Raw genomic sequence first — 23,067 nt, 5'->3', positions numbered from 1 at the left:
CTGGTTCAATTCGCAAGATGGAGTAATGAAATACTGTGCTGCGGATGATATCTTCAGAACACCGATGTCGCTTGAATTTTCCTGGGTTGCTGCTAGCTTGCCCTGATGCGTCCAGAGCGATGAGTTATAGAGCGCGACGACAAAGAAAACCATGCAAAACACGTGACACGCAAATAGAAAGAAAATTCAAACAGATAATCAGAAATTCGGATGTCCGCACCCACACCGGTAGAGGCCAAAAAGGTCGGTTCTGAACACAGACCGTTCCAGTTTGATATGCAAAATATCCTTTTCAAATTAGTTTCCAACCGGCTCAGGCTGACTCATAGCGGAGCCTAGTATTCCTCCTCGCCCATATCTCCATCAACCCCATCCGCAGCAACCTCCTCATAGTCCTTCTCCAGGGCCGCCAGATCCTCCCTCGCCTCGCTGAACTCGCCCTCTTCCATACCCTCCCCAACGTACCAATGAACAAAGGCGCGCTTGCTATACATAAGATCGAACTTGTGGTCCAGCCTGCTCCACGCCTCCGCGATGGCCGTCGTGTTACTCAGCATGGAGACGGAGCGGTCTACGGAGGCCAGGGCGCCGTCGTTGGGCGAGGACGAAGGCACCGAGACGGGCTTCTGGTAATTGATGCCGATCTTGAAGCCGGTGGGACACCACTCGACCAGGTTGAAGGACTGCTTAGCTTTGAGGGAAGCGATGGCGGCGTTACAGTCGCGGGGTACCACGTCGCCCCTGTAGAGGAGGGCCACCGCCATGTACTTACCGTTGCGCGGGTCGCAGACTACCATCTGGTTGTTGGGCTCGAAACATCTGCGAGGGTGGTCAACTACCATCCAGATTCTTCGCTTAGGGGGAGTAGCGAATGGGAAAGAAGCTGAATTGAAGTACGCACTGCAGAGTCAGCTCGTGCGTCTTGAAAGCCTCGTGGCTACTCCTCTGTGCCGATATCACCGGCGCATAACTAATCAGCGGGTAGTGGATTCTTGGGTACGGCACGAGGTTCGTCTGGAACTCGTTCAAATCGACGTTCAGCGCACCGTCGAATCTAAGCGAGCTCGTGATTGAGCTCACGACTTGCGCGATCAATCGATTGAGATGCTCGAAAGAAGGACGGGCGACTTCAAGATTACGGCGGCAGATATCATAGACAGCTTCGTTGTCAACGAGGAAGGTGCAGTCGGAGTTCTCAATGGTAGAATGAGTGCTGAGGACTGCGTTGTAGGGCTCTACGACAGCGGTGGAGACCCGGGGGGCGGGATAGACGGCGAATTCAAGTTTGCACTTTTTAGAGTAGTCTGCTGAGAGGCGCTCGAGGAGAAGAGAGCCGAATCCAGATCCGGTTCCACCGCCGAAGGAGTGGAAGATTAGAAAGCCTTGGAGGGAGGAACAGCTGTCCTGGGTTCGGTTAGCGAGTGTTTGAACAAAGCCAAGCCATGGGTTCCCAAGCTCAAATATCGGGCAGAGTAACTTTTCCTCTCTCAGTTCCGTTCCCAACAGCAAGACCTACCAAAACCCTCCGGATCTTATCCAAAGTCCCCTCTAGCAACTCCTTTCCAATGGTATAATGGCCTCTCGCATAGTTGTTCGCCGCGTCCTCCTTCCCAGAAATGAGCAGCTCCGGGTGGAAAAGCTGTCTATAGTCGCCCGTCCGGATCTCATCGATGGGGCTTGGGTCCAAGTCGACGAAGATGGAGCGGGGGACATACTTGCCGTTCCCTGTCTCCGTAAAGACCGTGTCCAGCTCGCCGGAGTCGTGGAGGGCTTTGGCGGCCGGGTCGGGACGGCCATCTTTCCCGAGACCGTGCTCGAGGAGGTAGCTGGAAGGTGCTGTTAGTGAGATGTTGTGAGATGTTGTGAGAGGATATTTGTGATATGCGGAGAAGGGGGGAGGGGGGGGTACAGTTCCCAGGCACTATTCCCGAGTTGCGTTCCTGCCTGGCCAATGTGCAGATGCACAATCTAGGAATGAATCAGTTATCATGTTTCTCTATCGTTTGATCCATACACTTTTTCATATTCATATTCATCCCGCCGTCGGACGTGGTACAGCTCCCACTGCACTGCTGTCGTTCTCCCACCGCCCTTTCACGGAGTGCGCCTCCGTCCCACCCACTTCCCTCCATGGCAAAGGAAAGAACGGGAAGTAAACACACATACCTCGCCTCTGGTCATGTTTGCGGCAATTGGAGGTTTTCGTTTGCTATCAAATTGTATGTATATCTGGCCTTCACGCAAAGGAGTGGCAGACGAGGGTGAATAATCAGGATAGATAGGTAGAGTTGTCGATGTATGTGGGTTTGGGTTTGGATTTGGTTTGAGATTGAGAATCCGAATGGGGGGTCTGATAGCGGGGGGAGGCTGTTAATGTTAGCCCCCACATGGATAGGGCCCTGACCAATGGGAGGAGGGAGGAGAAGGCGGTGTGGCGGTGTGGCGATGCTTTGCATAAGTGCCCCTGAGGGGAGCTTGGCGATTAATCGAAGTTGATATGATCACGTGTACTGCCTCTTGTTGCTACTTCGTACAAGCTCGTTGCAGCGATGAAGGATTGCGAGATCAAGGAACAGAATCAGAGTTCAAACATGGATATCTGAATTGCTCCCGAGGCACGGAGGGAAAGCATCTACTCAGAAGGCTGAAAATGCCACTCGGCCAAACGATCTGAGGAAACAAATCCAGTCAGTCCTCTGGACTTGCAAATGAGCTCTGAAGAGTGTTTGATAGGAAATCAAGTCTTGGCAACGAAATCGATTGGGATTAGAATAAATAACATGACGAAAGACCAAAGAAAATACGGGCCAGCCCAAACCCGCATCGACCAGCAGTAAGGTATCACTCAATCTCCCCCACCAAACGCCATTCCATCGTACAAGCTTCCATAGTAAAAATCATCGCCTAGGGCTCTTTGCTCTCGTCAACGAACTTAGTGTCCTTTCCCTCAGGGGTAATTGGGACCTCCTTATCCGCCAAGTTCCAGTCGTTCAAGTATCCAACACCAGCAGAAAGGTAGGTAGCGAATCCCAACCATCCCAGGTATGGAGCCAGAGCCCAGCCAGCGACTGGGTCAACCTGCCCCCAAATGTATGCAAGGTAGCTGACCGTTCCGGTAAGAGCGACAATATCGACAGTAGCCTCGACTGGGCGCTTGAGCCAGAAGAAGAGAGGTGTCCAGATGAGGTTGAGGCCGAGTTGGATTGTGTAGAGGGTGGCGCCTTGTTTGGTGAGGAGATGCTTTTCAGCGGATGCGAAAGTCGACATGCCGGTGCTATAGGCGCGGTAGGCAGAAAAGCCCATTAGGCCGTAAAGGACGGCTGGTAGGATATCAATCAGTATGGTAACTCAGTTGAGGAAGGTTCATGCGTCCAAAATAAACATACTCCATGCTGGGCCAAAGACGTATGGGGGAGGGCGGTAAGGTGGCTGCTTAAGAGCCATGTACGTCTTTTGGGACTTCTTTGCTAGACATATGTTAGTCCAAGCTCGCAGATTGTTGTTATGTTTGGAGACATACGGCTCACGGAGTAGCCAACAGCTGTGCCCAGAGCGATTGGGAACAAGATGGATGCTGCCGGGTTGGCAAACAAGGCTGCTGGCAGCGTGATGCTGGGAATGAAGGTGGTCATGGTCGCGATCCGATGCTGTAGAGGGATGGATTGATTGTTAATGGGAGGATGTATGTGTTCAAGATGAGGTTGAGGCGAGTTAGAGAGAGAGCGAATGAACAATAGTAGAAGAAGAGAAGAGCGGAAGAGAAGAGAAAGCTGTGGCATGCGGTTGTTTTAAGCATCGACTTGTTGGTATGGGGTGGTATGGGGTGTTGAGTTGGCTGAGCTTCCCCTCTCTCTCATGACGTCGGAATGCATTGTCCAGGGTCTACGGATAGAAAGGGCAGGCGAGGCGTAAGTTAAAGTAGCTGGAGAGTTTACTTACTACTTATGAATTGACGTAGCCCCTGCGATTGTCGTGCAATTGAAGATATTCCCTGAAGATAATAGCCGATAAAGTCGCAGTCGGATATGTATAAGCTCAACCGGCATCTCTAAGTAATAGTGGGCCTTGACGTCGCAACTTTTGGGGCCCTTCCCTAAAGTGGGCGAAAAAATTATGTCCCGCGAAAAAATTATGTCCCGCTTCAACGCTAAAAATCGCGAGGAACGTAGACACTTCAACAACACTTCAACACAACATTTTCTATCAAACATTGACCTACGTACCTAAATAAAAATAGGCAAAAAACGCGCGCGCGCTCTTGCACTTCTTGATCTTAATTCTGAATACCAGAAGCTTTTAAAAGCTTCTCAACATGAGCGAATACAGCTAGCATTCGAATAGCTCCTCGAAAACCCTTTCGAAACACCTTTTATTGCGAGTCGCATTTATATGATAGAAAAGCCTGATACTTTAAAGCGAAGATGGAATAAGTATCAAGCTAAACAAGCTCGATTGAAAGAAGGGAAAGCGCTACAAGTAAAGAGGCTTATAGTTCTATCAGCAGCATAGTACAAAGCTGTTTTGATTTACGCCGCAGATCAAGCAACTAAAAGAAGGAAAGGAGCTATTAAGCGTATGCTTTATCGATGCATTTGCTACCTTAAAATACAAGAAAATAAGCTAGAACCTTCTTAACGTTAGTTTTAATCTTAATTGAGAAATACAGCAGAACTTTATGTTATACGGACCAAACCAATCGCATCTCATCGCGTCGATATGCATACCGAGAAATCTCTTTCCAACTGGTTCTATACCGAGCTTGTTCTTGCTATCTAGTTCTGCGGAATTAGGCTTAAAGATAAGCATAGAATCGCAAATATAGATGAGAAAGGCGCGCGGATTTATATGCCGGCCGAAGAAGAAGTTATCGTACTTATCGGAATCAAAGAGATGTATATAGGAATCTATGAAAATCGACTATCCGTAACTATGATCGAAGCTATTCTTGCCGATAGAAAAGCTATTCTTTTAATAATTATTATGCCCGGAAAGCAAATTATAGCGTTTTGGTTTTCCGAAAAGATGATTAGATATAAAGTTATTATTGTTTCCGAATCCGGTTATACGAACGATAAGATTACTATAAAGTAGCTTAAGCACTTTATTAAGCATACCGATTAAGGACCCGATAAACCGTAAATGATATTATTACTTGATAGTCAGCTTTGCTACGAAGCTTTAAATTTCATTTTATTAGCTAAACAAAATCGTATATAGCTTATCAAATTCCTTTCTTATTAAACTTATCTTTTATAACCTCTCGATGTCGGCTGCTTTCGCACTTGGAAACATAATCAACAATATGCTATCATGGATGCTATTCGAAGCTTCGAAGCTGAATATACTATTTTATCGTTTATGCGAGACCTTTCTTAAATTCGCGAGCAAACTTTTACAACTCGGAATATCAAACACGCTTTTCGAGATGCAAGAATGTGGCCGATCAGCTTTTCTTAAATTCAACGCAAATTAAAAAAGTATAATAAAAAGAGTAAGAAAGAAGCGGGATTGCATATACTCGAGTACGGAGAAACGTTTGATCTTGAAGAAGATGAATATTCTTTTTCAATCGATAAGCAATTTAACGAATTACCTTTTCTTGCGCTACCTCGACCTCTTTAATCTTTTCAAGATTGCGTAAAGCAACTCGACGATCTGAACGATAAGATCAGAATAGCTCTTTCTTCTTTTAACCGCTAACGCTTCGATATCGCGAAACAAGGTACCGAGACTTAATTGTTACGAGGAAGCTTTGATCAAGCAGAACTCGATAAAAATCAAAAGCTTCAGCGCGATACACATCGGAAAAAGCTGATTAGAAGGTCGAGTTTGCAAACGAGAAGGAATATATTAGCTTTTAAAGCACTCGAAAAAGTCAAGGCTATAAAGATAAAAAAGCAAGAAGCTAGTCTTAAGATAGCGAACGCTAAACTTAAGTTAGCAACGATTAAAATTCGAAACGATCGTTATAATCAAAGAGTTCTTGATCGGAAAGCCGAAAAAGAGCGAAAGAAATGGTTGAACGAAGCGTATAAGCAATAAGGTCGAGGGATTCTTATACATATTTCACCCGAACGAGAAGTCTTTATTCGAGACCGCGAAAAGCAACCTATAGCAGAAGAACTAGAAGCTGATAATATTGATTTGATTTCTTTTCGAGACGCAGTTGCAAACGAAGAAGCTGCGTTAAAAGAAGTTCAAGAAAAAGATCTTGCTATATTCGCGGACCTTTCGTATTTAATCGATCTTTAAATCCTTACAAAGGAAAAACGCTTTCGAATCAAATAAAACCTATTATCTTGCATTTAAATTAGCGATGACGACGAAGATAAAAGATTAAATACCTTACTTTCGTCTCCTTTAGCAAAAATGATGCTTACTAGGTAGGAAGAGCTTGAAAAAGAGCTTAAAGAGAAAGAAGATTCGATATCGATTCGATCTGTAGCATCTCTTAATTCAATTCAAAGGACACGCGGTGAAATAATTTTTTCGTAGCTTAATTGAGAATGAATAATATTATTAAATATATATATATATATATTATTGCAACGTTGTGAGCAATGTTATGAGCAATATAAGTGTCTACGTTCCCCGCGATTTTTAGCGTTGAAGCGGGACATAATTTTTTCGCGGGATATAATTTTTTCGCCCACTTTAGGGAAGGGCCCCAAAAGTTGCGACGTCAAGGCCCACTATTAGTAGATCAGCTGGGCTGTTGATGCTGTTGATGTCTCGCTTGGTTCTTTGAGAACGCTAATCCTATCTTAGCAGTATCATGCCCCGCTATCGCTATCTCTGCCAATTTGCCCAATCAAGAGCAGCCGAGCTAGCTTACTCTGGCGCTCGCTTTGGCCCTCCCGACTCCCGAGCTCCCTTCACTTCACTCCGTACACCCCCCCTCCACCCACCTTCCTCTTCTCGGACAAGCTTCCCAGCCGCCCGAGCTCGACCCGGTTTCAGTCCTCGACCCGGATCCCGACAACATTGACCTTCTCTTCCTCTCATCGCATCTCCAAGCCAAAGTCCAAGTCCAACTCCAACTCCAAGTCCATCAATACCAACTCAACCTTGGACGCGGATAACCCTTCTGCCTCTCCTTTGTGAGAGCGTGCCCATCCTCCTCCTCATTCTTTATCCTCAATCCATTGTGTTCGTCTATCCCTCTCTACCTCTTCTACATACAATAATACTCTGCCCTTCTGCACATCCTCCTCGTACCTGTCAGCCAGCACTGCACTGCCCGTCATATTTATCCCATCAAACTCAATCCTCTTCTCCCTCTTCAAGATCAGCTCGTTTCGATCAGACAGTGTCGTCGTCTCCGCCATTCATAGGCGCTCGAATCCCTTCTTTCTACTTCATTCTCCACACTGTCCTCGTCTATTCTATCTATTCTATACTACTCAGAACCTCGCGCGCCCCCACCCCAAACATAACTCACAACCTTTTTTTTTTGGAACACTCGTCTGACAGCAATCATGGCATCAAACAGCAGCATCGTTGTCCTACCCTTCTTCCGTCAAGCACCAGGTGTTACTTGACAATCAACAAACCCGCCGTCTCTACGCGCCGTCTAAAAGAAACCCGACTGTCCTACCTACGAGCTGGCACTCTTTCGAGCCTCGATATCGACCTATCGATAAGATGGATGCATATCAGGGATACAGGGAACCTCTCTCGGCACGCTCCCCGACAGATCGCACAGCCTGGGGCCGCGATGATAATTACAGAACGAATGACCGAGCAGAAAATGTTCGCCCGGACCGTAGTGATACTTTCTACCGTGGCAGATCTCCTGGTACGTTAATTCAAGAGATATTTGTAACTCTATCATAATAAGGCAGCTTTTCCTCGTTGCATGCAACTGCAATCCTGAGAGCGGCACCATACATGGCATATCAACACACTTGCTTTTAGACAGAACTTTTTATCCGTTAGGAGGTGATTATACTTACATTCTATTTCCAGGTGTTGATCGCAGCCGCCGACCTCGCGAACGATCTCGCTCACCAGCAGCCATTGATCGTTACGAGCCCTCAAGCCGCGGTCGGGATGACTACGGTAGACGAGACCGTGATCGTGAGAATCGCCGTGTCTCACCAGCTCCGATTAACATCGATCGATATGTCCCTAGTCAAGAGTCTGTTCCCCCACCCATTACTGTCAACCCTCTAGCCGACCCCGCTACCCTACAGTTTCAGGTTGGGTTTTCCTACTTTGGGGAGTGGTGGCGTACAAATGAGAAGATCAAGGAGGAGAAGGAGCGAGCCAGAACCGGCAAGCGAGGGGAACCACTGCGCGCGCGCGATAATCAAGATGACCGCGAGAAGGAGAAGGCGAAGATCCAGGTTGCGTACGATGCATATAAAGAAGATCTCCAGGCTAGGATGGCCAAGCAATTTGTTGCAGATCACAAAGCCGAGCAGTGGTTCCAGGAGAGGTACTACCCAGAGATGAAAGATGCGCTTAGGTTGCAACTCAACGAATTTCGACGTGGTAACTACAGCCTATGGGAGCAAGATCTTGATTCGGGTACTTTTGACGAGTATTCTCTGGAGGGTATCCCCAAGAGCGAAAGCAATGGTGCTGGAGGAGTGGTGGAGAAGGAAGAGGGGGAAACTTCGGCAGCTAACGAGGTTCTTGGTGTCGGAGACCTCGTCCCATCTCGAGGAAGCGACATCAGAGACGAGAATGCTTTCCAACCAACACTCCTCATCAAGACAATAGCCCCAAATGTCAGCCGTCAAAATTTGGAAGCTTTCTGCAAGGAACACTTGGGCGAGGACGAAGGTGGATTCAAGTGGTTGAGCTTGAGCGATCCCAATCCAAGCAAGCGTTACCATCGCATCGGCTGGGTTATGTTGCACCCTGCCCCTGAAACCGCTCCGATTCTCGACCGACCCGATCCAAAAGATGAGGACGAAGAAGGAGGTATCAAGCCTCCTGTCGTGACCCAATCGACTGCCGAAAAGGCTCTTGAGGCGATTAATAGCAAGACTGTAAAGGATGAGGTTCGAGGTGACTTTACTTGCCATGTTGGTGTCCATGCCCCGCCTATCATGCCACGCAAGAAGGCCTTGTGGGACTTATTTTCTGCCCCTGAACGCATCGAGAAGGATCTTGAGCTCGCTCAGCGACTGGTTCAGAAGTACGAGGAAGATTTTGGCTCTGATTTCAATGCAGTATTGAAGATTGAAGAGCGCGTGGAGGACCTGAAAAATCAAGGACGCCTCCAGCCAGCCATAACTGCTTCAACGACCAAGAAGACCAAGAAGCCCCGGGCTCTTGATCTTGATGAGGCCATGGATGAGGGCGAGGAGTTTGAGGATGGCGAAGAAGAAGATGAAGAGGAGGGCGCTCTCGATGACGAAGTTGATGATGAGGATCTTCTTATCAAGAAGAAGCAGCTCGATCTGATGGTAGAGTATCTTCGCCGAGTCTTCAACTTCTGTTTCTTCTGCGTTTTCGAGAGCGACTCGATTCACGAGCTCACTCGCAAATGCCCCGGTGGCCATCTTCGCAGGCCTCGCAACACCCTCAGTACTGCAGGTAAAGCTGCTGCGAGAGCTAGTGCACTCGGCGAGCCATTCCAATTTAAGAAACGCGGTAGTGATATGCCTGATGATTTGCAAACGCCTACTTCTCCCAATAATGAAGATCGCAAGTTCTCCCGGGGAAATGTTGCTTCCAAAGCGGAACAACAACTTCAACGTGCCTTTAACTGGGTCAAGACTTACGAGGAGAAGCTTATGCAGATCCTTGAGCCTGAGGCTATTGACGTCAGAAAGTTGGGTGGCAGGCCTACAGACGAGGCCGTGAAAGACGAGCTGGTAAAATATGTGAAGCAGGAGGATGAACACAAGTTTAGATGTCGCGTTCCGGAATGCACCAAATTATTCAAGGAGAAGCACTTTTGGGAGAAGCATGTTGAGAAACGTCACCCAGAGTGGCTCGAGGGCTTGCGAAAGGACGTAGGTTATTCCTACTCAGACGTTTTGGCTCCGCTAATGGATCCATAGTTTGACCTAGTCAACACCTACGTTTCTGATCCAGCTCATATAGCCCCTTCACGTTCCGACGCTAACAGCAATGGCCATTTTCCCATCTCCAATGGTCACATGCCAGCCGGTACCCCTCGAGGGTTCAACCTCTCAAATTACGGACAGATTGGTATGCCACCAATGCAAGGTTTTGGCCAATCCGGCTTCCCAGCTTTCTTCCCCGGCAACATACCAGCTGGAAACTGGAACACTGGAGGTGATGGCCGTGGCGGTGGACCCATTAGACGCGGCGCCAGACAGTACCAACCCAGCGCTCGCCCAGGACCATACGACCGCCGTCCAACTCAACAACGGTTTGGCGAGAATGTTGGCAGACTAAGCCCACCTCCTGGTGTCCGTCGCAGTGGCATGCCTGGCGGCGGCAGATGGGGCGATGGCGCTGCTGGTGGTGCAGGCGGTGCTGTCGGGCCGAGGGAAGCTGTGCAGGGCCGAAGCCTGAAGTCTTATGAGGATCTCGACGCTGTCGCCGGTGGTGCGGGTGGGGAGTTGAACTACTAAGCTTACTGGATGGGACCGGCTTGTGATGATGCGGGATGTATGCGGATAGGCGAAAGATGAGAAGTGCTTTCAAAAGTTGTGGGAGGCGTTGGGGCATGGAATTCAATTTTGCTATTTTACTGGCTACTTCCTTTGCTCTTTATGTACCATAGCGCAGTCAAAACTGAAGATGAACCTGGATCCTTCTCTGCCATTAGCTATCAAATGAAATTGGGTGATGGCTCTTTAAAAAAAAAAAAGATTCTGCCAAAATGACTTGAACTTGGGTCGGGCACGATGCTTGTATAGTTCCATTGGCTGAAGTTTGAAGAATGGGACTAGATCTTACTCAATTATCAAGTTCGTTTGCTCTTACCTCAATACCTTCCCTTCCATCATTCGAAATGCTCACCAGCTGCGTAGGTACTTACAGTGCTCTAATCGAAAAAATCAACCAGTTATCCCACCTAAGCTCCTCCTAGCTTTGAACGGGCTGTCGTGAATCGCAAGATAGGATCGTTCGTGGCACTGCACCCTTTCTCTCTCTCTTCCGTTCCATGGGCTCCTCTCTGCTTCTCTGCTTCTCTGCTTGCCGGAGATTCTTTAATTTGGGGACAGCTGCAAAAGAAGACAGATACGGACCTTGATTTTAAATATAGATGGCTATTGGCCTCTGACGGCTCTGAATACCATCCTGGGATCGAGGGCTCATCATAGCCAGCCGGAGAAGACGAGGGCTCATATCTTCCCGTCCGGGTCTGCTCGCACGCAGTCCTTTCTAGATCGGTTCATTCTCCTACTCGACCTTGGAAAGAATCGGGGGATGAAAGGCTAGGGGGAGAAGCGAGGAGGAGGAAGAAATGGGACCTCTGCGTCGAAGGAAGGCGCTACGCGGGCATCGAGTTGGTTTTGGAGGCAGCGGTCTCACTTGGAAAAACATGGCACGTTTATTTGAATCCGCTGAGTTCTTGGTCATGGTGACTAGGAGGTAGGTGGTCTTTGAGCCTGAATTGCAGCAGATAAAAAATCCAATTCGAGTTTCCGATCTCTTGATGACTACCGTGAACTAGATGCAACTGAGCCAGTCAATCATGATTTCTTTTCCTTTTGTACTCCGGTTTCCTTTCGCACGTGTCCGGATGTGTTGTTGTTGTTGTTGTTATTGTTGTTGTTGTTGTTGTTGTTGTTGTTGTTGTTGTTGTTGTTGTTGTATTTATTAACGTCGGGCGGGTGGCAGGCTTTGCTTGCCGCCCTGGGACCTCCCGTGAGGTACGGCGACGTGCTAAGTAGAGGAATTATATACTAAGTATCATTTAATCGAGAGTAAAAACCACGTTGAAGAATAGCTCTCTTTTAAATAGCCTCGGGTCTTTGATCCCGCGGTATCGCAAACTCTTTGTAAGCCTTTCAAAGCATTTCAAGTTGGTGCAGCGCAGCTGCTATCGACTATGCCTTTGTTTTATAAGTAATATAGATCGCAGAAAACATAAATCTTATATCGAAGGAAAACCTGAAAAGCAAGTTATAGCCGAAGTAACGTATACCGATATCGATATGATGTCGAGATAATTCGAGGCCGAACCGAGTTTCATCGTCGGTTACCTTAAATTTAATTCGAGAGAATTGTCCGACGTGCCGCAGCCAGGTCGGGAAATTTTACAAATTAAATTCAAGGTTACCGACGATTAGTCAAGTTGCCTTTTCCGAAGGCCCAATATCGTAAATTGTCCTAAACCTCTTCCCACTTCTTTCAACCCGTTCATCTACTATCGCAAATCTTCTTGCTCTTTTCAATCGGTATACCCGTCAAGTATAGATCGTAGTCGGCGTGGTGGTCGAGGTAAGAGGAGGCTCGTTCGGAATCGCTGGTAAGGGAAAATCTCTTCGAAATAGCTACCTTGATTCAATTTCGGCTCTCCAGTCTCTCTCTGCCGCAGGAAAGAGAGCTGAAGGTTCGTAGGGGGTACCTCGTACAGCTAAAGAATCGTAGCCCCTCGTCTCCGAATGAGGCAGGAGCCAATGGGCTACTACTTCTCCAACAGCATTAGACTCTCGAGATGTAGCTATGAGAAGTGCAATATCCAAACTTTATTTCAAGATTAACTGTTGGTTATCATTTAAAACGCGATCGACACGCTGAATGGAAGCGTCAGACCCGAGTATCGCGAGCCGAAACCCGAACTATTCGGACTAGGCCATTTGACGCCTGAGCCTGGTCCAGCAGCAGCGGTATATTTTGCCAAAGCAGGGGCATTCATGTACCTTTTATTCTCTTGAAACCCATTAACGGAAAGCTCAAATGCTAACTAAAGAGGACTCTCGATTGGCTGCAACTTCTGCCATATATTGCAAGTCCCCCTCTGCTTTCGCCGCTCACTCATATCGGGAAAGTAAACAAAGCAAAACAAAACAACAAACACGTCTGAGAATCCCTCTTCATTCCGTTCTCTCTCGTTTTATGGCCACAAATGTATTTTCTGTAGCTGATATCCTATACCCCCATACCAGAATTCAAGGTTAAGATATCAGCAAATAGAGCCTGACGCGCTAGTCTCCACTAGCGACTTTCCACGAGGAAGAACATGGCTTTTTGTTGCACGTCGCAACGGAGCGGAAGACATCTCTCTACCCACAAGGTTGACAGGGCCTTACCGTAGCTTTGACAACAGGGCTTCCCTTGCGCAGCAGAGCAGTGTTTTGTGGACACCGAATAGTCACCGGGATCTACGGTACGATGAACTTGTGGTAGGGAGAATAGAGTTATACTACTGAAACACTGCTATTCGGTTGCAGGTCTGCTTTTGCACAACAGCACTTGAGTCCTAAATTTAGTAATAGGAGACTTTTCCCCGCTTCGTCTCGCCTTTTGCTCAGATCAGACAGATCGATGTGATCTCATAGCCATCTTTTCGGTGCGCTATGAATGAAGCAGGAGATATCTTCAACATCAAGTCATCTAGATGTACGTTTCGCTTACCTTCATCGACATGATTCCTATCCATGGATTGCTGCTACAAGCCACGCTCGAAAGTAAACAATGCAATTTCAATTCTCGAGCAAGTTCCTTTACTACTACCCCCCAGGCGCAATAATTACCGCCCGAGGCTTAGGAAACCAGGGTGTTTAAAGTGGAGTTTTAAGCTTTTGAGTCACCCCAGGCAGTAATTACTAGGGCTGTACTGTGGTACTACAGTACGTACTACGTCGCAGGCGTAAGTATTACCCCTCGAGGGTAGGGAAAACAGGGGGTTCCAAGTGGAAACTAAACTTTTAAGGCACCCTCGAGGGATAATACTTAGGCCTGTACCGTGGTATATCCTATCGACAGCATGCACACGCTCAACGTTTGCGGTTTTGCATATCCGCGGCCAACTGCATTCTGATATTCGAAGAAGAGTACCTATGAGATATTTCATTTGAAAGTAGGATGCTCCGCAATTGACCAGCGAAGAAACTGGGGCATTTCTGAAACCCGGATCGGATGCAGCGTCGTGGTGGTTGGCCTTACGTAGACGGAGGACGGAGACCTAGGGTAAGTAATGTCCGCGATCAAATTGCGTCTCGAGCCTATCTGTCAAAACTTTGATGGAAGTTCTTCTGGCAAGCCGATCAGCATTGGTCAACACGTCAAGTGGTTTGATCTACTACTATCTGCATTCAAGAAAAGCCAAATCGCTTTCCGGAAGGCGCGGACAAACTCTCGGGATTGGCTCAGTCGATCTGATCTAATATTGTAGTAGTAGTAGTAGTAGTAGTAGTAGTAGTAGTAGTAGTCCATCTGCGATGGGCGAGCCTTTCCCCTACACGGAAAGTCTTTCAATGCGTATTCATTTCACGCGAGAAAAAAAACATTGTAGATGAGATGGGATGCTGGGTTGTGGACTTGACTCCTTTGTACTACAGCATGCTAGTCACCAGAGCTCCACAATCCAGAACATACTTTTACTGGGGGTGGGTCCATGCTGTTTTTATAAGCTTTTATTGTCAGCTAGTAAGTACTATTAATATACTACCCTTCCGCCTCGATTACGACTAAACAACCCTATTTCATCGTTTCAGTGAAAGCAACAACTCTATCCTTCCGAATCGAATCCCACGCTTCTTGAACAACTGCTCTCAGCCGAAAGTGGCTCAGAAAAGCGTTTGGATGATAACTACAAACGAAACTTTTTCTCCAGTTCTTATTCCAAATCGTCTTGATCCTTCGAAGATTTGGAGCTTTGAAGCGACTCTGTTATTGTTGTTGTATTTATTAACGTTGGGCGGGTCTCCAAAACGCAATGCTTGGACACGAGGACCCCCTATAGGGTACGGCGACGTACTAAGTAAGGAATTATATACACCTTATAAACCCTTTCAAAGCATATCATAGTAATGGCGCCGAATTTTCTCTCGTCAATTGTCAAACACGTGTGGCTTTACGATCGGCCTCGATCCGTATAAGTATAAATATCGTTTTCTCTTGTCGTAGAGCTGAAAAGGCTCGCGTTCGTAGCCCTTGTATAAAGCCAGTGTTTGCAAAATGCTCTTTCGAAAGCGCAATACCGTGTTTTCGATTAGTCGATTTAAGCCCTTCTTATCTTATCTTTTGTACTCGTCATTTTTCTATAGAAATCCTTTTAGTCTTTTCAATCGGTATGCCCGTTAAGTATAGATCGTAATCGGCGTAGTGGTCGAGGAAAAAGAGGAAGGAGGTTCGGAACCGCTAGTAAAGGAAGATCTTTTCAAAGAGACGTCGCATATCAATGATTCAATTTCGGCTCTCTAGACTTTTTGCCGCAAGAGAGAGCTGAAGATTCGTAAGAAGCATCTCGTACGGGTAAAGAATCGTAGCCTTCCAGAAGCGACTCTGTTTGGGTGCCGAAACGTTGATCGAATCATGATTGATAGAAAAGTTATAGAAGGGTAGCGATAAATTCCTTGATACAACTACGTAAGTGGAGTTTCGAGTAGTTTCTATTAATGAATATGAGCTTTGGTTGTTGTACTCCGTCTATCGTAGTACAATTGAGCGTGTTTCCGATTCTTGAAAGGTCACTCGTAAACCTTATTTTATTATAAAAACCTTTGTTACTTTAAATTTTCAATAATAAGGCCTATAAGATAGTATACGCTTTGGTTTTGCTCCAATCCTTTTCGAATCCTGCTTATCCGGTTCGTTCTATTCATTGCTGAAATGAACCCCCTTTCTAGAATTCGGACTTCTAGAAAAACTGAGTACCGTAAAGTAAAACTATTTTCAACTCTTCATTACCTTTACTTGAAGAAATATCTGGATATGTACGGAGTAAATACAAGAACTGCGAAATAGCTAGATGAGCTTTTAATATACGTAATACGGAAGTGTTCTATTTCGCTTAATAGAATTCAGACAGCTGCTGCCAAAATTGTGTATATATGCTCATACCTCTACACCTTTTCCGTCCTACATACCTTCATCGATCACATCTCAAAACAATTCAGGAAATGTATATGTATATATCTATTCCACTAGCAATCCAATACAAGCAAAGCGAAAACGCAATTCTCCATTACTTCTCTTGTCATCACTCTGGCTTTTACCTCTTCGGTATTCGCCGCCCCCAAGCCTCAAGATAAGCCAACACCCGGCAAGTTGCGATTACCGCCCAAGTGATAAAGATAAAACCCTCCTCTGCTTCGTCGGTGGCATCGTACATGACTACCTATATTTTCTGCAAATGGTCTTCAAAATTGTACGTGGCTACACATCGGAGACGCTACATCGGAAAATACGGGGCTACATGCACCGAGAAATTCGGCTACTAAGCATGCCCGCAGTGATTACTCCGTAAGAGAGGGCCGGTAAGCGTCGATGAGACATGCAGAGATAGATGGGTAGTCGCCAATCGGTTGTAGCAAGTGACTTTGAACTATGGAAAGGGCGATATTTCTAGAGCTACTGGGAGCAAATTTAAAAGTGAAAAGACTTGCTTGCTCGAAGAAGCTGACGCTACTTCCGAAAACATCTCAACTGCTCCAATGTGTGCTGAGACGCTGCTATCACTCCAACTCGACACATTGAAATATCCGTACAAAGACCTCGCATTACTTCAACAGGGCTTCAGAGCCGAAACCTCCAGGAAGAATACACCCGAAATCGCCAGTCAAGATGACTGACTGCTACTTCGTGAAATCATTTTGCTTCAAGCCATCTTAGCGTTCGATGCCTTCTCCTCATCCGCCTCCTTCAGTGCCATCTCAATCGAAGTCCATTCCAGCTCAGGATATCGCTCGTTGTCCAACGGATCCAGCTTTCCCCTTCCCGAAACCATATTCTCCAAATACTGCATCCCCTGCCATGCTGGCATTAGCTTATCCTCCTCCCCTCCAATAAAGAACTTCAAGATCGCACTCAATATTTGCAGGACGCCAACACTTCCCGTCCACATCGGTGTGTACGTCTCTCCTCGCAATTTAGACACCGTCTCAGCCAAACTCTTCGCGCTGAAAGAGTCACCCGCGATACGCAAAAACTTTGGCGTCGGGTTCGGATCCGCAGCCACAGCGGCGGTGTACGCAGCAGTGTCCGGTACAGTCGTGACATCAAGAAGCTGATCCGCGCTACCAAAATACAAAACCCTATGCCATCCCTCATGAATGAGCGGGATCTGTCCGCTAGCAACTAAGTCCATAAAGGCTCCGTTCAACACGCTAGTCCATTGAATGCCCGACGCATCAAGCTTCTCGTGGAACTCGCGTCTCAGATCTAGATTCCGGTTGGACCCAGGCGCGCATTTCGTGAAGTCCAACGAGAAGTCGGAGGGGATGAAGCGAGAAACTTTTGCGGCGACGGCGGCGTCAAGGAGAGTGCCTTGCGCGCCGAGCATGACATCTCGGAGACCTTGTAGTGCCGAGACAACGGTAGTGCAGCCTTGGAGAGCCTCTGTCAGGGCTGGCACATCAGTCATATTAACTTCTGCAATGATGACGCCGGCGTCGCGGAGACTTTGGGTGCGAGATTGTGATGTGCCGGGACGGACGAGAGCTTTGACTGTGATGTTCCTTTTGCGCAGGTTGATGGCTATCAGGGAACCTAAGTTTCCTGTAGCACCTGCAACTGCAACGAAGCTGTTGGTAGTAGAAGTTGACATATTGAAGAGCTGTACGGTATGACGTGGTTGACTGATTGTTGTTGATGTTCGGATATGAGGAAGAGGAATGGATCTGCTTTATGGAAGAAAATGACAAACTAATGGTCCGGACTGTATTTTTAAAGGACCGAGATGGGTTGTCAACAAATGAATAATCGATTACGGAGTACCGCCTTCCAGCATTTTAGAAGAACCAACATTTTGAGGTAAGACAGAACGGACCCGATTGGTCTATGAGCGAATTGTCGCTCAACGAATCTTGCTTCCGATAACAAATTTCAGCCATGAAGCTGTTCGTGGTCTAGCGTTAGGGCTGGTGATTCCTAGCCATATTGACAGACTAATGACCATGACAAGCGAAAAGAAAAGCGAAGAATGGAAGAGCTAAGAGTGCTAGATTCGAGGGTTGCTTAGTACCACAATTCCTATGCCCGCTCCAAGTCTCCTGGGTTGTAGGCTCTCCTTGGATTAGCATAATATCAACCTGCCAGCTGCAAATGTAGCAAATGCAATCGAAAGTGGGAACCAAGCCAAAGGTCAAACGAGGATCAGCTGCCTCGGATCCATTATGCAGCCCAAACACCTACGCCGCTAGTATAATACACCTATGCTATGCTGCTCCAACCCTTTAGTTGTATTGCATGTAAGTAGCGGTGGAGCTAAACTTCATGTTCCCCTTGATGACCTTCTCCACTGCACTCAAGAAATCCTTCTCAGTCGCGACCTTCCTTCTGGCACGGATGGCATACATGCCAGCCTCTGTACAAACACTCCTAAGCTCAGCACCAGTTGAGTTGGGGCAGAGACGAGATATTAGTTCCCATCTAATGTCACGCTCCACGGACATGCTCTTGGCGTGAATTCGCAGGATATTGGCACGCCCCTCGAGATCTGGAAGAGAGAACTCGATTTTTCGGTCGATACGTCCGGGCCTCATGAGAGCAGGGTCCAAGGTCGCGGGTCTGTTGGTAGCAAACATGACCTTGATATTTCCTCGCGCATCGAAACCATCCAGCTGTGTAATCAACTCCAGCATGGTTCTCTGGACCTCGTTATCTCCACCAGCTCCATCATCGAAACGGGCACCTCCAATGGCATCAATTTCGTCGAAGAAGATGATGCAAGCCTTCTTGGTCCGGGCCATCTCGAAAAGCTCTCTGACCATTCTTGCTCCCTCTCCAACGTACTTTTGAACTAGCTCACTTCCAATAACCCGGATAAAGGTAGCATCGGTTCTGTTGGCAACGGCTCTGGCGCAAAGTGTCTTTCCGGTTCCTGGAGGCCCGTAGAGAAGCGCACCCTTCGGGGGATCGATACCTAGGTTGACGAATCGCTCTGGCGACAGAAGCGGCATCTCTACGACTTCGCGGAGCTTCTCGACCTGTTCCTTGCATCCTCCCACGTCTCCATATGTAACATCCGGCTTATCCTCAACAGTCATCATCGTAACACTGGCATCGATCTTCGGTGGAAGGGGTAGTAGAATCTGGTACTTGTTTCGATCGACACTGTGATGCATAAGCCCTGTTCCTCTTCCAGGTTCCAGAACTGCTTACCCAACTCTCATTCCCTCTTCAATATCCGTCGGACTGACTCGGTCCCCGAGATTGACCACGAACTTGGCTATTTGCTTGACGTTGATAACATATTTGCTCTTCTCGGCTTCCTTGTCATCCTGGATTATCTTCGTACATCTCGCAACTTGTAGAGGCTGCTCCTCGGACATTCGTTGTCTGTCTGCGGCAACGTCCCAAAGATGGGGCGGGGCCAATCCAGTATCTGATTCCTTCACTCCAATCTTCTCGTTCACGCTTGCTTGCCTCTCTTTGATCTGCTGTTCAAGCTTCTTCAGCGCTGCTCCGTATGGTGCCGCACCGTACGTCTTCAGAACTTGGATATCCCTAACCAAGTAAGCAGATATTTAGTTTAGAGCTCTGGGCCTAGATACTCATCGGTGAGAGGTACGATCTTCTTCTCCTCGACCTCGTCATCTGCGAACTGTCCACGAGTCAATGATCTATTTCTGCGGTCACTAGGCATGTGGAGATACATACCTCTTTGGTGTGCTTCTCCCAGTTTGCACCCGTAGCTCTACAGTAAAATAGCCGTCAGTGTGTGCGTACTCAGGAAGCGCACGACGTAAGTCGCATGTTCTAGGAGCTCAGGCCTGGGGCAACGCGCAATCGTGTTTGAAGGCAGTCCAGAACCCCGGGGGAGAATGGCCAAAGAATGCAACCAGGAGTACTTACGAAGGCATCTTGAGAGGTTTGATATGAGGATTCAATACGTCGTCGAAGTCGTAGTTATCGAAGAGTTGAGGTTGATGTGATGCGACTTGTTGACGTTCCTGAGGTAGACAGACACAAGGCGGAAGCTCTTACGCAGCGGACCTAGCTAAATGTCTCCACTTAAAGAGCGTGAATCGGCTTAGCGCCATATCAAAAAGTTGCCCTGCAATTGATTTGCAGAACACGCGTTGAAGCGCGACGACCAGCTCAACTCCACACACCCAACGCAAAAATTCGCCTTTTATTTTCCCTGATACGCTGAATCAACATCAAGATGGCGCTCTCACAATCTGCGGGAAATTCTACCAATGCGTCCTTCAAGGTACGTTCTTTTGGAGATATAAAGCACTTTGGGCATAGCTAATAGCAACATAGGACAAGGAGAAGCCAATGGCTGTGCGGGCTGCAAATATTATGGCTGCGAGAGGTTTGATACACTTGCCTAGAGCTTCGAACAATAAATTGCTGACTTTGGATCAGCTTTGGCCGATGCAGTACGGACATCCCTCGGTCCTAGAGGAAGTGAGTTGAGATCCTTGGATTTGAAGTTGGAAACCATATATTGATTTGCTTCGAGTGGACAAGATGATCCAGTCAGGGCGTGGGGAGACAATAATTACAAACGACGGTAGCACGATGTTGAAGAGCATGGCAGTTATGCACCCTTCGGCGAAGATGTTGGTCGACCTTTCAGCAGCGCAGGATGTCGAGGCAGGAGATGGAACGACTTCGGTTGTAGTAATTTGTGGAAGTCTACTCGGGGCTGCGGATAGGTTACTCGGAAAGGGCATACATCCATCAGTCATCGCAGAGGCTTTCCAAAGAGCAGCAGCAGCAGCAGTACAGGTCCTCCATGATATGTCACATCCAGTCTCTCTAAACGATACGACCGCCCTCCTCCAAGCAGCTACCACCTCTCTTTCCTCCAAAATCGTCTCGCAACATTCGAACATCTTGGCTCCTATGGCTGTGAATGCAGTTACAAAGACCATCGATATCAAGACTGCGGATAACGTCGACTTGAAGAACATTCGCATATTGAAAAAGGTTGGAGGAACGATCGAGGACACTGAGATGGTAGAAGGTTTAGTGTTGGAGCAGCCAGTTCTCAAGAGCGGTGGTGGCCCAGTCAGAATGGAGAAGGCCAAAATTGGTCTTATCCAGTTCCAACTTTCTCCTCCCAAGCCAGACGTAAGCTTACGAAACCTCTGTCTCGTGCTCTGTACTGACCGAACCAGATGGAAAATCAAATCGTTGTCAACGACTATCGCCAAATGGACAAGATCCTGAAGGAAGAGCGCACCTACCTCCTCAACATGGTCAAGAAGATCAAGAAGGCAAAGTGCAATGTTCTCTTCATTCAAAAGTCCATCCTCCGTGACGCCGTCAATGACCTCTCCCTCCACTTCCTCGCCAAACTCAACATTCTCTGCATTAAAGATATTGAGCGTGACGAGGTCGAATTTATATGCAAATCCACCGGCTGCAAGCCCATTGCCGACATCGACTCTTTCACCGAAGACAAGCTGGGAAGCGCTGATCTTATTGAGGAAGTCCAAAGCAGCGGATCCAGAATCGTCAAGGTCACGGGAACCAAGAGTGCAGGCAAGACCGTCAGCATTGTATGCAGAGGTGCCAATTCTCTTATCCTGGACGAGGCCGAGCGCAGTTTGCACGATGCCCTTTGCGTCATCCGATGCTTGGTCAAGAAGAAAGCGTTAATTGCTGGTGGTGGAGCTGCCGAGATTGAGATTGCTTCGCAATTGGCGAGACAATCACGGGCTTTGAAGGGTACCGAGGCGATTTGCTGGAAGGCATTTGCTGATGCCATGGAAGTCATCCCCACGACCCTTGCCGAGAACGCTGGATTGAACAGTATTAAGGTTGTCACGGAGCTGAGATACAAGCACGAGAACGGCGAGAAGAATGCTGGTGTTAGCATCAAGACTGGTGGCGTGAAGATTGACATTGCCGATGAGAACGTATTGCAGCCTCTGTTGGTCAGCACGAGTGCGGTGGAGTTAGCGGCCGAGACGGTGAAGATGATTCTAAGGTTCGTTTTATCCTGCAGACTTTGTATGGCTTTCACTGACAGTAATCACAGAATTGATGATATTGCCTTGTCGAGGTAGATTGAAATGGAATGGCTCATAATGATCGTAAAAAACTTGATGTAGCAATACCAATGGCCATAATCCGTGCAACCCTCTTTGCTTGTGGGTGATTGTTTGTTTTGGTCCTGGTTCTGCCGCTCTATAGCATGTGTGGAAGGAGGACTGTACTACTCACAAAGCCTCTCTACGTTGCCGAATATGCCGAATTGTAGCTTGAGCGGCCTTAATAGTCGTATCCAGAGAAACTGGAACCCCCACTGGCAACCTTGCATTTGCCGGCTTGAATACACTATGATTGTACCTGCAAAGCTTACCGCTTTTGCACTACTCATGCGTCCATGATCCAAGGACTGTTGAGGCCAGAAGATCCCGGATATGATTCCGCATTCTCCAATGGATCACGGTGCCCGTGGTCGAAGCAGGCTGACAACCTATCAACCGTCTTCTACACAATCACGGCTAAAACCTGTACAAGCGGCTTCGTAATCCACCGCCAATTGGGGGCAAGTTTCAAGTAGGCGTACGAAGAAGATTGTGTCCTAGTGACGGTCCTGTTCAAAGTAAACAAAATACCGACAGGTCTGACAGCAATAGTTCCAACGACGTGGCGTTGTCCCTCTCTCGTCTATTCTACTTTGTCCGCAAAAATCTGTATTACTGCTAGAATCCAAGGTATTGTATCACGCGCTTTGTAACCAGCTTCTCAACATCACCAAAAATCAACATCCAAGCCAAGACAAGACCAGCCCATCTATCTCTCTCTTCCTCTCATATTGAACGACAGAGAGCCCATGCAGCAAAGCTGACCTCTCCAATGCCCTATCCTCAGCCGAACTATCTCCATTCTCGTTGGAGGGTACTTACTGTCTGATATCTCGATTGATCATGCCATATATCCCCTTTTACATTTCTCGCTCTTCACGCCCTGTTCCCGAGTTCGATGTGCAAGCACCGTAGCATGGTGCAATGAATGGCATGGAAATAGACACCTATGCCTCTCGCACAGATAAAAAGA

General features: G+C 47.5%; 6 protein-coding genes across 6 annotated transcripts; 2 read left to right on the top strand and 4 right to left on the bottom strand.

The window, feature by feature from the left end:
- Positions 1-335: 335 nt before the first annotated feature.
- L3040_004691 (uncharacterized protein) lies at positions 336-2,181 on the bottom strand (the record flags this gene model as incomplete). The annotated part of the gene is made up of 5 exons (XM_007289295.1): positions 336-819; positions 902-1,404; positions 1,517-1,826; positions 1,910-1,968; positions 2,167-2,181. The coding sequence occupies 5 exons, from the start codon at positions 2,179-2,181 to the stop codon at positions 336-338; spliced, it is 1,371 nt and encodes a 456-aa protein (XP_007289357.1).
- A 723-nt stretch (positions 2,182-2,904) lies between these two features.
- On the bottom strand, positions 2,905-3,632 carry L3040_004690 (uncharacterized protein; the record flags this gene model as incomplete). Its single annotated transcript, XM_007289296.1, has 3 exons — positions 2,905-3,320; positions 3,387-3,467; positions 3,521-3,632. The coding sequence occupies 3 exons, from the start codon at positions 3,630-3,632 to the stop codon at positions 2,905-2,907; spliced, it is 609 nt and encodes a 202-aa protein (XP_007289358.1).
- Positions 3,633-7,644: 4,012 nt separating this feature from the next.
- On the top strand, positions 7,645-10,559 carry L3040_004689 (uncharacterized protein; the record flags this gene model as incomplete). Its single annotated transcript, XM_007289297.2, has 3 exons — positions 7,645-7,798; positions 7,969-9,971; positions 10,020-10,559. The coding sequence occupies 3 exons, from the start codon at positions 7,645-7,647 to the stop codon at positions 10,557-10,559; spliced, it is 2,697 nt and encodes an 898-aa protein (XP_007289359.2).
- Positions 10,560-16,702: 6,143 nt separating this feature from the next.
- L3040_004688 (uncharacterized protein) lies at positions 16,703-17,650 on the bottom strand (the record flags this gene model as incomplete). The annotated part of the gene is made up of 1 exon (XM_007289298.1): positions 16,703-17,650. One exon carries the CDS (start codon positions 17,648-17,650, stop codon positions 16,703-16,705), a length of 948 nt encoding a protein of 315 aa, XP_007289360.1.
- Positions 17,651-18,278: 628 nt separating this feature from the next.
- L3040_004687 (uncharacterized protein) lies at positions 18,279-19,907 on the bottom strand (the record flags this gene model as incomplete). Its single annotated transcript, XM_007289299.1, has 5 exons — positions 18,279-19,158; positions 19,207-19,551; positions 19,599-19,648; positions 19,705-19,741; positions 19,900-19,907. 5 exons carry the CDS (start codon positions 19,905-19,907, stop codon positions 18,279-18,281), a joined length of 1,320 nt encoding a protein of 439 aa, XP_007289361.1.
- Positions 19,908-20,212: 305 nt separating this feature from the next.
- L3040_004686 (uncharacterized protein) lies at positions 20,213-22,070 on the top strand (the record flags this gene model as incomplete). The annotated part of the gene is made up of 6 exons (XM_007289300.1): positions 20,213-20,260; positions 20,314-20,365; positions 20,419-20,460; positions 20,516-21,129; positions 21,177-21,991; positions 22,043-22,070. The coding sequence occupies 6 exons, from the start codon at positions 20,213-20,215 to the stop codon at positions 22,068-22,070; spliced, it is 1,599 nt and encodes a 532-aa protein (XP_007289362.1).
- Positions 22,071-23,067: the final 997 nt, after the last annotated feature.

This window comes from Drepanopeziza brunnea (genome assembly GCF_022702325.1).
Source record: "Drepanopeziza brunnea f. sp. 'multigermtubi' strain 214-2 chromosome Unknown ctg7, whole genome shotgun sequence".
In the NCBI taxonomy this organism is placed as follows: Eukaryota; Fungi; Ascomycota; class Leotiomycetes; order Helotiales; family Drepanopezizaceae; genus Drepanopeziza; species Drepanopeziza brunnea.
Note: the sequence above shows the minus strand (reverse complement) of the source record. Positions and strands in the feature narration are given on the sequence as shown.